At 51.5% G+C, this 13,978-nt stretch overlaps 2 protein-coding genes across 6 annotated transcripts in view; one reads left to right on the forward strand and one right to left on the reverse strand.

Annotated features, from left to right (window-relative positions):
* AP1G1 (adaptor related protein complex 1 subunit gamma 1) overlaps nucleotides 1-2,901 on the reverse strand; it is a 52,554-nt gene extending 49,653 nt beyond the window's left edge. The window contains exon 1 of one of the 3 annotated variants that reach the window (XM_075766041.1): nucleotides 2,575-2,901. The gene's annotated coding sequence lies outside the window, so the exon portion shown is untranslated. The other 2 variants (XM_075766043.1, XM_075766042.1) reach the window with 2 other exon arrangements.
* A 1,366-nt stretch (nucleotides 2,902-4,267) lies between these two features.
* On the forward strand, nucleotides 4,268-10,957 carry ATXN1L (ataxin 1 like). 3 transcript variants are annotated; one of them, XM_075766045.1, is made up of 3 exons: nucleotides 4,268-4,389; nucleotides 4,702-6,407; nucleotides 10,701-10,957. In XM_075766045.1, exons 2-3 carry the CDS (start codon nucleotides 4,812-4,814, stop codon nucleotides 10,806-10,808), a joined length of 1,704 nt encoding a protein of 567 aa, XP_075622160.1. In that variant the 5' UTR covers nucleotides 4,268-4,389; nucleotides 4,702-4,811; the 3' UTR covers nucleotides 10,809-10,957. The 3 variants fall into 3 exon arrangements, with proteins under 3 accessions (XP_075622160.1, XP_075622161.1, XP_075622159.1); XM_075766046.1 differs by having other exon boundaries at nucleotides 4,702-6,299; XM_075766044.1 differs by lacking the exon at nucleotides 10,701-10,957 and having other exon boundaries at nucleotides 4,702-7,038.
* The last annotated feature ends 3,021 nt before the right edge of the window (nucleotides 10,958-13,978 follow it).

Below are 13,978 nucleotides of genomic sequence, written 5' to 3' on the forward strand. Positions count from 1 at the left end.
TATTTTGATCTGTAAGGTAATCTGGTTATTTTACTTCCTGTTCACCTTCCTGTAGAGTTTAAAAAAAAAAAAAAGAAGAAAATTAGCTACTACTTTCTGAAAAAAACCCTTGGTTAATGCCAGATGAAAGATGAGATGCCACGTTTTTACATTCATTAATATAAACTTTACAATATACCAAGTAACTTCAGCTATGCCCTAGGAAGTTCTAATCTTAGATTTTACCCATATCATCTCTGCTAAACAGAGATAAAGGCTAACACTATTACTTGTGATATTAGCAGATTCACTTATATTATTGTGACTCTGTTTTTTGAGTTACAGCCTCACCATATATTCCCTTATTAACCCCAAAACTCTCATCCAATGAAGTAATACTGCTATCAAGGCAGACCAGACCCTTTTTCTCAGAGAACAGCTGAGTATTATCTATAAGAAATTAACATCACTTTCAGTCAGCAGTTTGCCCTGTTATTAAAAAATACAAAGAAATCAAACACCCCATCTCCTGAAATTATATACATTGCCAACTCAAAACCAAAACCTCACTAACGAGGCACAAGAAGCTTTACTGAATGAGTGCCATTAACTTTAGAAGCAGTTAACATTTTCATGAGCCCTTACACTTTGAAAGGTGACTTTCGAAATCCAAACTGCATTATCCAGTGCAGCCTGTCTGCATGCCTATGAACAGGCAACTTAAGTTCCTTTACCGCTGTTCACAACCTTTTGACACTATTGCCTGACAAACTTACTGATCTCATTGTAGTTTACAATGATGCTGATGCAAAACTGTGCATGCAAAGGAGCTATCAAGAATCAAAACATTTTTGTATTCCTTACTCTCTCGCCAGGACACTACAACAAAGGTACTGCAGGCCCTCTACATTCTTGTAATACTAGCTTTAGGAAAAAAATCAGATCAGCAGTCACAGGAACAAAACAAGACCAATTTAAAAAAAAAATATCAAAAAAGGAGGAAATCTGAAATTTATTGTACACACTGGAGACAGAAAAGCTGGATCCCTTCACAACACAATCACCCAGCACTTACCTCCCCCTTCTCAATTCACAGGAACTTAAATACCTTCCCCTCTTTCTCCGACCAGGGAAGAATCAAGGGGTTCACACTGAATCCCTCAGAAAAGAAACCACCACAAAATTTCTTGCCTTCATTGAGCTCTCAGGTACCTAGTAAAGTTTTCAGATCCTGTGCCAAGTACCTCAGTGCACACGAGTAGGCAAAAGAAAGAATTTAGCAATAGAATGGGACATGCAAATAAATAAAGGAAAAAATAACAAGTGGGGGGGGGGGGGGGGGGGGGGGGATAGGCATACAAAAACCAGCTATGCACTATCACACAGAAGTGGAACAGGAAAAAAGACAAAAAGAAAGTTTAACACCACAAAAATCTCTGCCATTTTAAATGTAAGATGCTAGGGGTACTATGCAGGGGAAGATACATACATATTTTGTTTAAGCCAGTATGGGCCAAACACACCTTCTGGGCATGCACGTGAAATGTCACCCTTCCAAAGGTGCTCCACTGGGATTCCATATTGTTCCACTAACATTTCAGGCATCGGGAACTAAAATATATCACTAAGCATTGTTAAGCATCATTTACAGTGTAATAAAACACACAACTGTTCTATCTGCAAACTTTAAAAAGAATGCTTACTATTAAAAAAACTTATAATTTGTCTTACAGCTCATGAGAGAAGAGAGAGCGCTCAACCAACCTTGAAGAAAGGACTTGAAACCGTCTTTACACATTGATTGTCAAACAGTGGTCTGCCACTAACACAAAACCATACTTGCAGTTTATTGCAAATACCTTTGACCATAGGTTTTTTGCTTCCATTAAAATTCACGCAACCGTAAGACAACAGGCAAACAGCGTAAGTATTAGAGATGCTAGCTGTAACACTGAGCAGTTGTGTAGCACAAGCAATAAAGCACTAAAGGAAGGATGGACGCAAACATCCAAGCTACTTCTTAGATGCCAAGGGCCTCCAGCGCGGACAGAGTCAGGCGACATTTCCTACTGGCAGAACTTCTGCAGGTCTACACTATCCACTTCAAGAAACACTGTGCAAGACCACCCGAGTCCCAGTAGCAAGGGGCGAGAAGGAATCCTGCCAGCCACCCATTCCTGCGCGTACAAGCCGAAGCACGTTAAAAGCGCTCCCCTGTGCCTTGGGAGGCAGCAGGCCAGCCCAGAAGCGCGGCGCAGAGTCCGAAACGGCCCCGGACCGCCGGGCGGAGGCAGAGGGCACAGGCCGCGGCCCGAACGCGGCCCACGAGAAGCCGCGCCGGCAGAGGCCGCAGGAGGGCATCGGGCGGCCTCCGCCGGCAAAAAAAAAGCCCACGACGCTGTCGCGGGGCCGCAGCCCGGCCACGGAGCTCGGCGGCGGGCAGAAGCAGCGAAAGCACACAAGGGCCCCGGGTGGTCGGGACCTGGCGGGCTGCGGCAACGGAGACCCGACCTGGCCGGCGGCACAAGGAGAGAAGTGGGCGAGCAGCGAACGCCCGACGCGGAAGCGGGCTGGGGCGGCCGCGGCCCCACTCACCGGGCCGGTCCCTGCAGCGGAGGAAGTGGCAGCGGCAGGAGCCAGGCATTCAAAATGGCGGCGGCGCGGCCGCAGCACCGATACCGCAGGCGGAGGGATCCGTGCGCCGGCACGCTCCCCTCGGCCTCCCGGCCTCCACCGGTCGCGCAAGGAGAGGCACGGCCGCGGCGGCCTCAGCGGGGACAGCAAGGGGACGACGCGGCACCGGCGGCGGCCAGGCGGAAAACCAGGGCACTACTTTTCTTGGCGGAAGCACCCGCGATGCGAGTCTTGCGAGGAGCGGTGCGTCTGCACCGTGGCAGTCACTGATGACGTCACGCGCGGGGCGGTCCCCCGCGGCGAGCGCTGTCCCGTGGTGAGGCCGGGCGGGTCGCGCCGCCCGCAACCATGGTTCCGCGGTGCGGGGTGGCCGGCGCCGGGGCCTGGTCCGCGGGGGCCGCATGGAGCCCGGCGGCTGCCCGCCCCGCCGCCCGAGAGGAAGGCCCTGCAGGGAGGGTGCTCCCAACATGCCGGTTTCTTGCGCTCCTTCTTTTAAGTGTTCACTGGCAGCTCCGGGGACAGCGTCGTGCTTTCCTGACATCAGAGTCTCAGCTCTGCGCCTTTATCGTGGCAGCAGTCGGCAGGCACGAAGCAGAGCATCTGATGTAGAAAATGCGTGAGGACGTTATTCTGAGACCAGTCCTGCATCTGGCCAGGCCGCGCACTAATGGCAGCACCCAAGGAACGACTCAGGCTTATTTTCCCATCGGGGAGGGGAAACCAAACCGACCTTAAGGGATACATGGAGTGGGTGCTGCTCGGGCCCGGGCTCTGGGAGAGGCTTAGGGTGCGACAGTGAAAGGGGTCTCGAGAAAGGGATCCAGAGCTGGCCCCTGCTCCGGGCAGCTCTTATCTCTACATTTCCCAGGATCTTTTGTCACCTTAAAAATCAACAAATGCCAAGACACTGCACACTCGTAGGGACTTGCTGGCAGCACCAAGACAAGCAAGAGACTGCCAGGAGCGTAGGTGCGAGACAGGACGAGGAGTAGGTTCACGCAAAAGGCTGTGCGGAGCAAGCAGGGGGAGGCATCCTTCCCGGAGCGGCACCCCTGGCTCCCCGCACCGAAAGCCAGGCAGGCCACTGTGACTCCCACGTTCCCGGCCGGCTGCCTGCGAAAGTCCGCCTAAAGCGCGCGAGACAACAAACGCCTCACGACGCAGGCGGCACTGCCGTCGGATGACTCCCTGTTTGCGACTGGGCACCGGGCGCGTCCTTCATCCGCAGGACGTCGCTCCTCCTGCGCTGTGGCCCCTGCAGCCGACCCGCCTGGCTGGGCCGACGTCTGGGCGCAGGCCAGTCCCCCGGCGGCGCCTTCCTCCGCCGGCCGGCCTGGCGGCGCGCCCTGCCCGCTGGGGAGCACGGCCCTCCGCGCCGCGGCCTCCCCGGCCGGTTCTCCGCCAGGAGGGCCCCTGTGCCCGGCGCGAACCTCGGCCCAGCAGGCCGCCCAGCGGCGGCGCTGACGAAGGCGCGGGCCGGGACCTGCCCAGGAGGCCGCGCCCGGCGCCCTGGTGGTGCGAGCACAGCGCCCGGTGGGCACGGCCGGGCGTGGCCGGTTGCCACGATAACCGGCGCTGCGGGAGCCCAGTGACGTCAGCCCTGAGCGCCGCGGGCGCGACGTCGCCACGCCCCCTGCCGACGGGTGAGGCACTTCCGCCGCGCGGCGTGGCGCGTCATCGCCATGCGCCGCGGCGCGGGGAGGGGTCGGGCCGGAGGCGGCCGCGGGCGGCGCCGGGGCTGATGGGGGTCGCGGAGGAGGAGCCGGGCGATGGCGGGTGAGCCGCGGGCAGCGGTGGGCACCGGGCGGGCCCGCGGAGGCGGGGCGCCTCTGCAGCGCCTCGGGCTCGGCGGGGCGGGGCGCGGCGCGGCCGGGGCTCTGGGGCCGGGGGTGGAGTCAGCGACCGGGCTCGGGCGCCCGCCGTCGCCAGGGCCGGAGCCCCGGAGTAGGGCTTAGCGTCGTCGCCTTGCTTGTTCTCAGGGCCGGGGCTCCCTCTGTTCCTGCGGCGTGGGGGCTCCCTCCGCTCCCGGGGCCCTTAGCGGCTCGGTGGCAGGGCCGGGACTCACGGCTCCCTCTGTTCCTGGTGCAGGTGAGGCGGCGGCCGGCAGCGGGGATCTGGGAGCCGGCGTGTGGCAGCCCCTGCGGGTGCCCCCATGAACGAGCGTCGCGGCCGGGGCTGCCGGGACACCACGGGGCACCATGAGAGCGGGCCACGAGCGGAGCCAGGAGTGCCTCCCGCCAAAGAAGCGGGATCTTCCCGCTGCCAGCACCGGCACCGAGGCGGGACGAGCAGGGGGTGCCCAGGCCTCGGGCGAGGGCCCTGAGTGGGCCCGGACAGCTGGGCCAGGTCCCACAGCCCTGCGCTATGGCCCTGGTGAGGCCACAGAAGCAGTGGCAGGGCTGACTGTGGACCAATATGGGATGCTCTACAAAGTGGCCGTGCCACCCGCCACCTTCTCCCCCACGGGTCTGCACCCTGTGGTGAACATGAGCCCCCTGCCCCCTGCCTTCAATGTGACCTCGCCAATAATCCAGCACCCAGGGGTGCCCTACCCTCCCATCCACTACGCGCAGATCCCTCCAACATCCCTACAGTTCATCGGCTCGCATTACACAGTGCCCTATGCTGTCCCTCCTGGCTTCCTGCCTAGCCCTCTCCTGTCTCCTTCCACCAACCTCACCGCCTCTCATGTCCCCCATTTTGTGCCATATGCCTCTCTCTTCACGGAAGAAGCCGCTCCTTCCCCCCAGACTACCTCTCCTACCCACACCTTCAACAAATCTGCTTCTGCAATCTCTTCTTCCGGCCAGATGCAGCACCATGCTGGGACCCAGCCGTTAGATATTGCACCAGGTAGAATTCCTGTTTATTATCAGATGTCCCGCCTCCCACCAGGGTATTCAGCATATGAGACACCTACAGCAGGTGGAAACCCAGAGTCTCCTCAGCAAGACAGCCAGCTGAGTTCAGAGGTAGCTGCTGCCAATGGTGGACAGAGACATCTGGAACATAATGTGGTGAGGAGGACCAGCGAGGCTGTGGACTCTGCCAGCAGTAAAGCTGAAGACTGTCTGCCAGGGGCTGCAGTGGGATGTGTGGTTGATGGACAGTTCCTTTCAGGTTACCAGACGTTGGGAACAGAGGTCTCTGTGCCAGCTCACAGAAGCACCCCAGACACTGATCTGGAGGTCCAGAGGGTGGTAGGGGTGTTGGCATCTCAGGATTATCATGTTCTGGCAGCCCAGAGGAAAGATGACCCGAGCCCTTTAAACCTTTGCCATAATATCCCTGATCAGCAGGGGGAGTCAAAGGATGTGCTGAGGAACACAGTGGAAAGGGCTGCTGCTGAGAAAAGCCAGTCCAGGAGTCCATATGTAATGTCCCCTGAAGAGCCGGTTAGGCAAAGACAATTAGCCAAAGGAATGGTGATAGCCAACGGCAAGCCAGTCCTGGTTCCTGTTGGATCTGAGCCCATCAGGTCTTCCACTTCAGAAACCCTGGTGAGGCGGAGCCCAGATGCACAGGCTCGAGGAAGCGTGCTTGAAAAGGACCTGGCCCAGCTGCAGCCACCCAGCTCCTCACACTTGCCCTCTCACTTCATGAAAGGAGCCATCATTCAGCTGGCTACAGGAGAGCTGAAGCGAGTAGAGGACCTGCAGACTCAAGACTTTGTTCGCAGTGCAGAGGTGAGCGGGGGCCTGAAGATTGACTCCAGCACCGTGGTGGATATTCAGGAAAGCCAGTGGCCTGGGCTTGTCACGCTGCATTTTGTGGTTGGGGAGCAACAAAGTAAAGTGAGCATTGATGTGCCCCCAGAGCATCCCTTCTTTGTGTATGGCCAGGGTTGGTCCTCCTGTAGCCCAGGGCGGACTGCTCAGCTCTTTGCTTTGCCCTGTCATAGGCTGCAAGTGGGTGATGTCTGCATATCGATCAGTTTACAGAGCATGAATGGCAACTCCGCTTCTCAGGCTAACTACCCTTTCACAGATCAGTTGATACCTACTAGGGAGAGATCTGAAAAAACAGCTCAGGGGTCCAGAGAACCATCTGACAGAGCTGCTGAAAGGAAGAACCACGCAGATAGGGACAGCGCAGCCCAGAGCTCTCATGCAGAACCCTCTCAGCCTGAGACTGGCAGTCAGCACAGCTGGACAGCCCCAGGCTTCCAAAGATACAGCGTGCAGGCAGAGGAGCCTCGGCCCTCTCTGCTCCGTCCCTCTTTCATTCCCCAGGAGGTCAAGCTGTCTATCGAAGGGCGTTCTAATGCAGGGAAATGATCCCTTTGAGGCTGTGAGCTAGGGCATCCCCTGTAGGTGAGCCTCACCATCAGGTGGAGAAATTGCACAGACTTTGTGACAGGTTCACCAGCAAGGTTGCTTTCTGCCCTGCAGGACTGGATTTATTCCAGTTCAGTGGCTGACCGGTTCCTCTTGGTGAAGCAGGAGGGCTCCAGTGCCTCAGGGAGCAGCAACAGGCTAGCTGGGGTAGAGAACAGGGATGTGCTCATGAGCTTGCAATGAGAGCATTCCAGAGGTTGGAGGCTGGGGCTTTCTCACACCTCCCTGAATAACTGATTCCCTGCAGGGCAGGGTCTAACCATTCAGGACAGGTGGGGAGATGAGGAGGGCAGACATGGCTTAAGGTAGCAGATAAAATTGCTGAAGATTTTATTCCTGCTTTCTCATGATGGGGAGAGATGGGTCCCCACTGGAGTTTAGGGGGCTCTACTCCCAGTATCCCTTTTCTTCACACGTGCACTTTAAAAGGACCGTTCACCGATGGAGCTCTTGAGGGCAGGATGGAGATGCTTCTCTGGTGGTTCTGTTTAATGTCTCTTCCACTGAATCCAACTGCTTTTTCTTCTTGCAAAGAATGTACAGATTTGAATGAATCACAGAAATTCAAGAGGAAGGATCAAAAGTATGGGTTTGGGTGTAGGTGAATAGGGAACTTGAGCACTTGGGATGGGACACAAGTTGGGGTGGGAGACATCAGTTTACTGCTATAAAATACATTTCATTTTTTGCCACCAAATCAAATCTTTCTTTCCCTGTTAATGACTTTTTTAAAAAAAAAATTCTCTTGGGCATAGCTTTTGTGGTGGTTTAGCCTATGGATGAATGGGGTTGGGTTTTTTTGTTTGGTTGGATTTTGGGTCTTGGTGGGTTTTTTCTTTTAAAGCTGGAGTAAAATATATTCAGCATTCTCTAGGGAAGGATGGAGACATCCTTTTTCTGTGAGAAGACCGAGACTATTTTGTAATTAAATCAGAAGAAAACTTTCCAGATGGCTAATTCTTCCCTGCAGACAGTTTCCTGAATAAGCTCTAGACAAGAGACAAGTGTTTGTGCATGTGCAGGCAAGGTACAAAGTTTCTGCAAAGTACAGTTCTATGATTAATATAGGGACTCTAAAAATATCACAGCATCATAGGGCATTTCGGGGTGGTTTTGTGTTAGTTTTTCTGATGCCTCACTTTAGAGTTCCTCTGTAGAACAATATGGTAAAATCAAGAGTAGTCTTTTTCATGGTGAGATTTAATACAAAAGTATATTAATACCTCGTTATGGTGATAACACTCCATTCAAGTGAAGGCTCCTGTAGTTATACTAATTTGCCCTCTCTGATGGTGTGTTATGACACCAGCTCTAACTGCTTAGCTAGAATAAAAAAGTCACTATTATGTTGATGATAAGAGTCTTCACTGACTTAACTTGCGTTAAGAATTCCTTGTATTAAGATGCCCATCTCTGTGCTAGGACCAGGCTTTTGAGAGGGTTTCTTTTCAGTGTGCAGGTCCCTGCTAGAGTCCTGATGCTGCTCCTGATGTTCAGCATATCATTCTCTGTCTCCCTTCTCTCATCTTCCTGAAGTTTTCTGTCAGGCATGCCTGACTTCTAGGGCACTGCTTCTCTCTTTCCCTGAATGACTTGTGTGTCAGCACCCCTCCTCAGCATAGCCGTCCTTCGGTCAGCTTCCAGTGGTGGTGTCTCAGGGCTGTTCTGCATGCTCTCCAGGAATGTGTCCTGTAACTGGTTGGCTTCGGTTGACTGTGTGGCAGAGGGGTGCTCTGCCTGGGTGTTAGGCAAATTTGAGTCTCCAGAATGTCCCTTCCCTCCAGGCTGTCAGTCCTGTTTTCCTAGCACATTGCTAGCCATTTCTGTTGCCTTTGAAATGCCTGCACCAGGACAGTTTATTTTCAGGCCTTAGGTGAGAGATGTGCTACTCATGCCTTCAGTGTTTGTGCCTCATCGGAGTTTCTCCAGAATGAGGATGCTGCCTTTATCACGTGTAGCTTCCCCCAAATGACACACTGCTTCCGATCTCATCAGCTGCATTTGAAATGTATGAAGTCATGGTGATGCTGTCATGTGAAGATTCTGCCTCCTTGGATGCAGCAGCTGTGGGAACAGATGCTGTTTTCACAGCACCATTTGTCAGTAAAATGTACTGTCTGGCCCCGGTGGCTGGCCTCATTACCTTGTGTGTTTCACAGTTGCTATTCATTGGACTCTCCTACGCAAAGACCTCGATTAATGTTGGTTAGTACTTAATGCTCAGGATATCCAGGGTGTCTGTGGCCCAAGGCAGAGGAGCCCAGGTTCTCTTGCCTGTTCTTTGCATGGTGCATGCAGAGGGATTGAGAGCTGTGGCAGGCAACTAAGAAAGGGATCTTGCATATGTATGGGGTGTGAATGTGGATGGGCTGGTTGCACGCATAGAGGGATTGAGCAGCTGAAGGGTTCAGAGCACCTCACGTGCATCTTTGAACACAGAATTCTCTGTCTGTTAGAGAGAGGGTTTGGAGAGCCTGCCTTATCTCATGTGTGTTACTGTAACTACTACTCCTAGATCTACAGCCGCACTGAACAGTGGTCTGACAGCGCAGACACTGATGTATGAGGCAAGACGCTGTGTGGCTAAAATAGCTTTGTACTGTAGGCAGCTGAAGGGCTGTGAAGGTGCTCACCCTGGACTTTGGTTAGCTGTGCATCTGCTGAGTGCAGTTCTGAGCTCTGTGGAACAGGCCAGGGTGAATTTGACCTTGGTGCTTCTATCCACTCTCCCTGTCGGTCCCACTGTTGTGCACATTTCAGCTGCCAGTTCCTCTATGGAAGCAATGGTTTAGGACACATCTTATGGTGGGGCATTGAGATGAAGATTCTGGGCATCTGGCTGCTTGCCTCAAAGGCGGTGGGCAGGAGGGGGCCACTGGTGGCCCTCTAGCCCAGCTTAGCAGTACTCATAATCACTGGAATGTGTCCTTACTGGGTTGGGCTGTGCTGCTCAGTGCCTGCGGTGGTGGTTGTGTTGTGCGTTGAGGCTCTCCTGAGACAGGGAGTGAGACAGGCTCTGCTGTAGGCAGAAAGGCTATGAATGAGTCCATGGAGGAGGCTTTTATTTCTTAGGTTTACAGGGAAAGGAGAAGATAAAGCCAGGAAGACATTATGGAATGAGATGGTTATCCAGGCTTTTCTGCTGGCAGAGATGTGACAGGCTTCTCAGAGAAATATACTGTTTTCCTGCTGCTATTGTGAAGGGGAGGAGAGCTGTGTTCTGTCTTACCTGTAGGAGGAGGTCTCCTGGCCTTGGTCTTAGCCAGCTCACACAGCTCACACTCTGTGGCAAGAGTCTGTAGGATGCAATAATGGGTGTCTGTAGCCATCTGTCCCATCTCATGAAACATTCCTGGGGTCAGCTGCCCAGCAGAGGCTAGGCCTGTTTCTAGGCTACGCGTACACTGTTGCTCCAGGAACGAGACTTGCTCCAAGCAATGAGCGCTCATCACTACCAGACTATGCAGAGGAAGCTCTGTCTGGAAAGAAGGAAAGCTGCAGAGGCCCCTCTGCCTCCCCTTTCCAGCAGGTGCGCAAGTTTAATGCACTTTTCACATTAAGTGTCCCCGCCCCCCACCCCCACCCCACACTTGAAGTCACTTTCCCCTGTAGAGAACTAACAATCCTTGTTACTCAGAAAATATTGTAAAAGAAACTACAGCAGCTTGAGTAGCCCAAATGCTAGTTCCTGCCCACAGCAGTACATGTGCCTTTCCCTAGCGTCACTCACAACTGCTCTTTGTCTTTCAGGCTGTCCTAGGGCCTGAAACTTTGCAGAAGCTGCTAAGATGGCTACGAATGCACATTCTGTACAGAGTTTGGCCCAGGGTGTGTTCCATGTATGGCTTAAAATGCTGATGGTCAAGGCCCTTCCACGGTCTTCACATCTGTCCATGGAGGACAGGACTTGCCCCTAACGTCCTTCTAGGCTGCTGCCACCCCACCCTGCAAATGCACCCGTGCACATTCTAGTTGTTTTCCGCTTTCATGGCACCTTAGCGCCAGGGGAGGGTCTGCCCACGCAAAGCGGAGAAACAGATGTGTCGCACTGGGGGAACCGGCTGGGCTGCCCTGAGGCAAGGAGGTCTTTGTAGATAAGTGCTGATCCCTCAACTATAATCCCAGTTATGTAATGGCTGTATTAACATGTAACCGACCGCATTGTATCTAAAGCCTTAGAACTAGTCAGGTGCTCCCCTCTGACCTTGTTCCTGCCCCTTTCCTCCTACCTGATCTTTAACAAAGCATTAATAATTCTAAGGATAATCTCTATTTTGTTGTGCTTTTTTTGTAACTGTTTTAAATAAATCAATTTGTACTGTATATTTGTACTTTTGGTGAGATCCTTTTTCCTGTTTTACCATTTTAAGTCTGTACTTGGCTACACACAGATTGTATTTTTATTGTTAATGCTCTTATGAATATTGCATTTAACTTGTTGACTCTGTAAACACAGTATATATATCTATATATATATATATATAAACCAATAGCTTTTCCTTTGGTGTTTGAGACTTTTTGCTCGTCTGTAGCATCCATGATTAGGATGTGGCTTCTCTGGTCTTATACAGAGTGATCTGGAGACTTGTGACAAGGGCAAAGTAAAGGCTGTCTGACAGACGGATTATAAGCCATGATTCTGTGTTCAAATACTTTTGCTCTTATGTGGTCTTTCTTGAACCCCTTGGAATAATGATCAGGTGCCAGTGATACTGCAGGGATTGTTTCAGCTAGTTTGCAGAGTGAAGCTACATCTCTACTGGCCAAGCAAAACATACAAGATAGAGCAGTAGCAAATATTGCAAGAAGCAAACTCTGTCATTTGAGTATGAAAATGGACAGAGGTAAGAATAACAGCGAGAGATCAGAGAACAAGAGAGGGTACAAACAAGGGAACATAGAACTGAATAGATCCTTTCCAGATCTGATGCCTTTTCCCAAAGTGAGAGAGGCAAGGATGGCTCCTGGATGTCAGTTCTGTGTGATGAATGATATGTAAAAACAGCTTCTGTAAGGTGAGGAAACAAGTGGCATGTGGAGGAAATTGTAGCATTGAAAAGACTAAATGCTTTTTGTAGCAAGTGTCCACAAGACTGTAAGATTAGCTCAGTATCTAGAAAAAAAATGCAACATTATGCACTTTGAAGGCAACTATTGTAAGCATTAACTATGGCTTTAAGAGACTTCAATCAAAAATTTTTCAAACTGAAAAAAGAGGGAAAAAACAGGTTGCTAAGTAGTCTAGCCAAAAGGTTTTGCTTCTTGTTTTATCTTTACTCTCCTGATCTCAAGAAGGAGTCTTGTGGTCACCATTTCTGACTTAATGCAGAGAAACAGCCATGGGAGAGAAGACAGTAGCTCCCAGTGTATTTAGACCACCATGTGACTGTACTGCAGACCTTAATGGGAAATGCTAGTAAAGCAGTAAGGGTCGTCAGGCTACAAAACATAGTCGTGTGGCACACCAGTGTTTGGTGGGCTGATGTTTGGAAGGCACAAAGCTACAGCATGCGTTTTTAGATGCCCGTTCTTAAAGAAACCAAATAATGGAGAGTGTACCACCCCTTTGTCCCACGAGTCCTTCTGTGCTAACATTTTGTCTCCTGCAGTTTAAACATGCCAAGATTTAATTTCCATAGTTGCATAGTTTCATAACATATTAGCAATGGGAACCTTTTCAATATAGGTACAGGCTTTGATCACGTTTCACCTTGGCTACCTCTTGAATAAACTAAAGGCGGCTTAAATTCCCTACTCTCTGGCAGGTTTTTCCAGACTCAGTTGTTGCAGCTTTCCATGGCCCCTCCCCAGCTCACCCCCTTTCCACATTGCTCTTATTGGTTTTGCTGCTGAGTGTGGAAGCAAAAAAATCAACTTTCTCTTGTGTCTGTGTGGCTCTCTTTACTAATGTACACACCCACCTCCAGTGACCACTGAAAATCACTGCTGGTCACAGAGCAATTTACTATGAGAATGAATAACTTGAGTGTGATCCATGGTCCTAGATCAGCAGTGTTGCATTTGGCTGTATTAAAATGGTTGCACGAGCTCAGCTTACAATGAAGTCACAGAACAGTTGAGGTGGGAAGGGACACCTGGAGGTCATCCGGCCCAACCCCTCCCTGCTCAAGCAGGGCCACCTACAGCCAGCTGCCCAGGACCGTGTCCACATGGCTTTTGAATATCTCCAAGGTGGGAGACTCCACAACCTCTCTGGGCAACCTCTGCCAGTGCTCCATCATCCGCACAGTAAAAAAAGTGTTTCCTGACGTTCAGAAGGAACCTCCTGTGTTTCCATTTGTGGCAGCTGCCTCTTGTCCTGTCACTGGGAACCACTGAGAACAGCCTGCCTTCATGTTCTTTGCACCCTCCCTTCAGGTATTTACATATAGATGAGATCCCCTCTCTCGCTTCCCTCAAGCCTTCTCTAGGCTGAGCAGTCCCAGCTCCCCCAGCTTTTCCTCCTAGGAGAGATGCTCCAATCCCTTCACTATCTTTGAGGCCCTTTGTTGGACTCTCTCCACTATGTCCACGTCTCTCTTGCACAGCACTCCAGCTGTGGCCTCACCAGTGCTGAATAAAGGGGAAAGCAAATCCATACAGTACTAGAGAACTGACCTACCCTTATTGTTTACCATTCAATCAACTCATTCACCTGCAAACCTGAAATGCTGTTTAAGTGAAAATTAACTTGTGAGTAAACCAGCAAACTTGCTTGTTGTTTGCTTACCTCAGTCAGCCTGTTAGTATTTATATGGGATATCTTAGAACAGGAACTCAGTTTCCTCTTAGTTTTTCCACAGATGGTACTGCAAATAAGCACATAATAGTAGTGTTAAGAGCAAGGGTGTGCACAGCCACTTTCAGGGAGACGGCATCCTCCTTTGCTTCCTTTTTGTGGACACACACTGCAAGGGATTTACTCCTGGAGGAGTTGTGGACTATCAACGTCCTCAGCTCCATAATTCATGCCGCAGTAAAGAAGATCCCTTTTTAGTGAGGTAGGCTTTCACCTACAGCAGAACTAC

Source organism: Balearica regulorum, chromosome 13 (assembly GCF_011004875.1).
Source record: "Balearica regulorum gibbericeps isolate bBalReg1 chromosome 13, bBalReg1.pri, whole genome shotgun sequence".
Taxonomy (NCBI): domain Eukaryota; kingdom Metazoa; phylum Chordata; class Aves; order Gruiformes; family Gruidae; genus Balearica; species Balearica regulorum.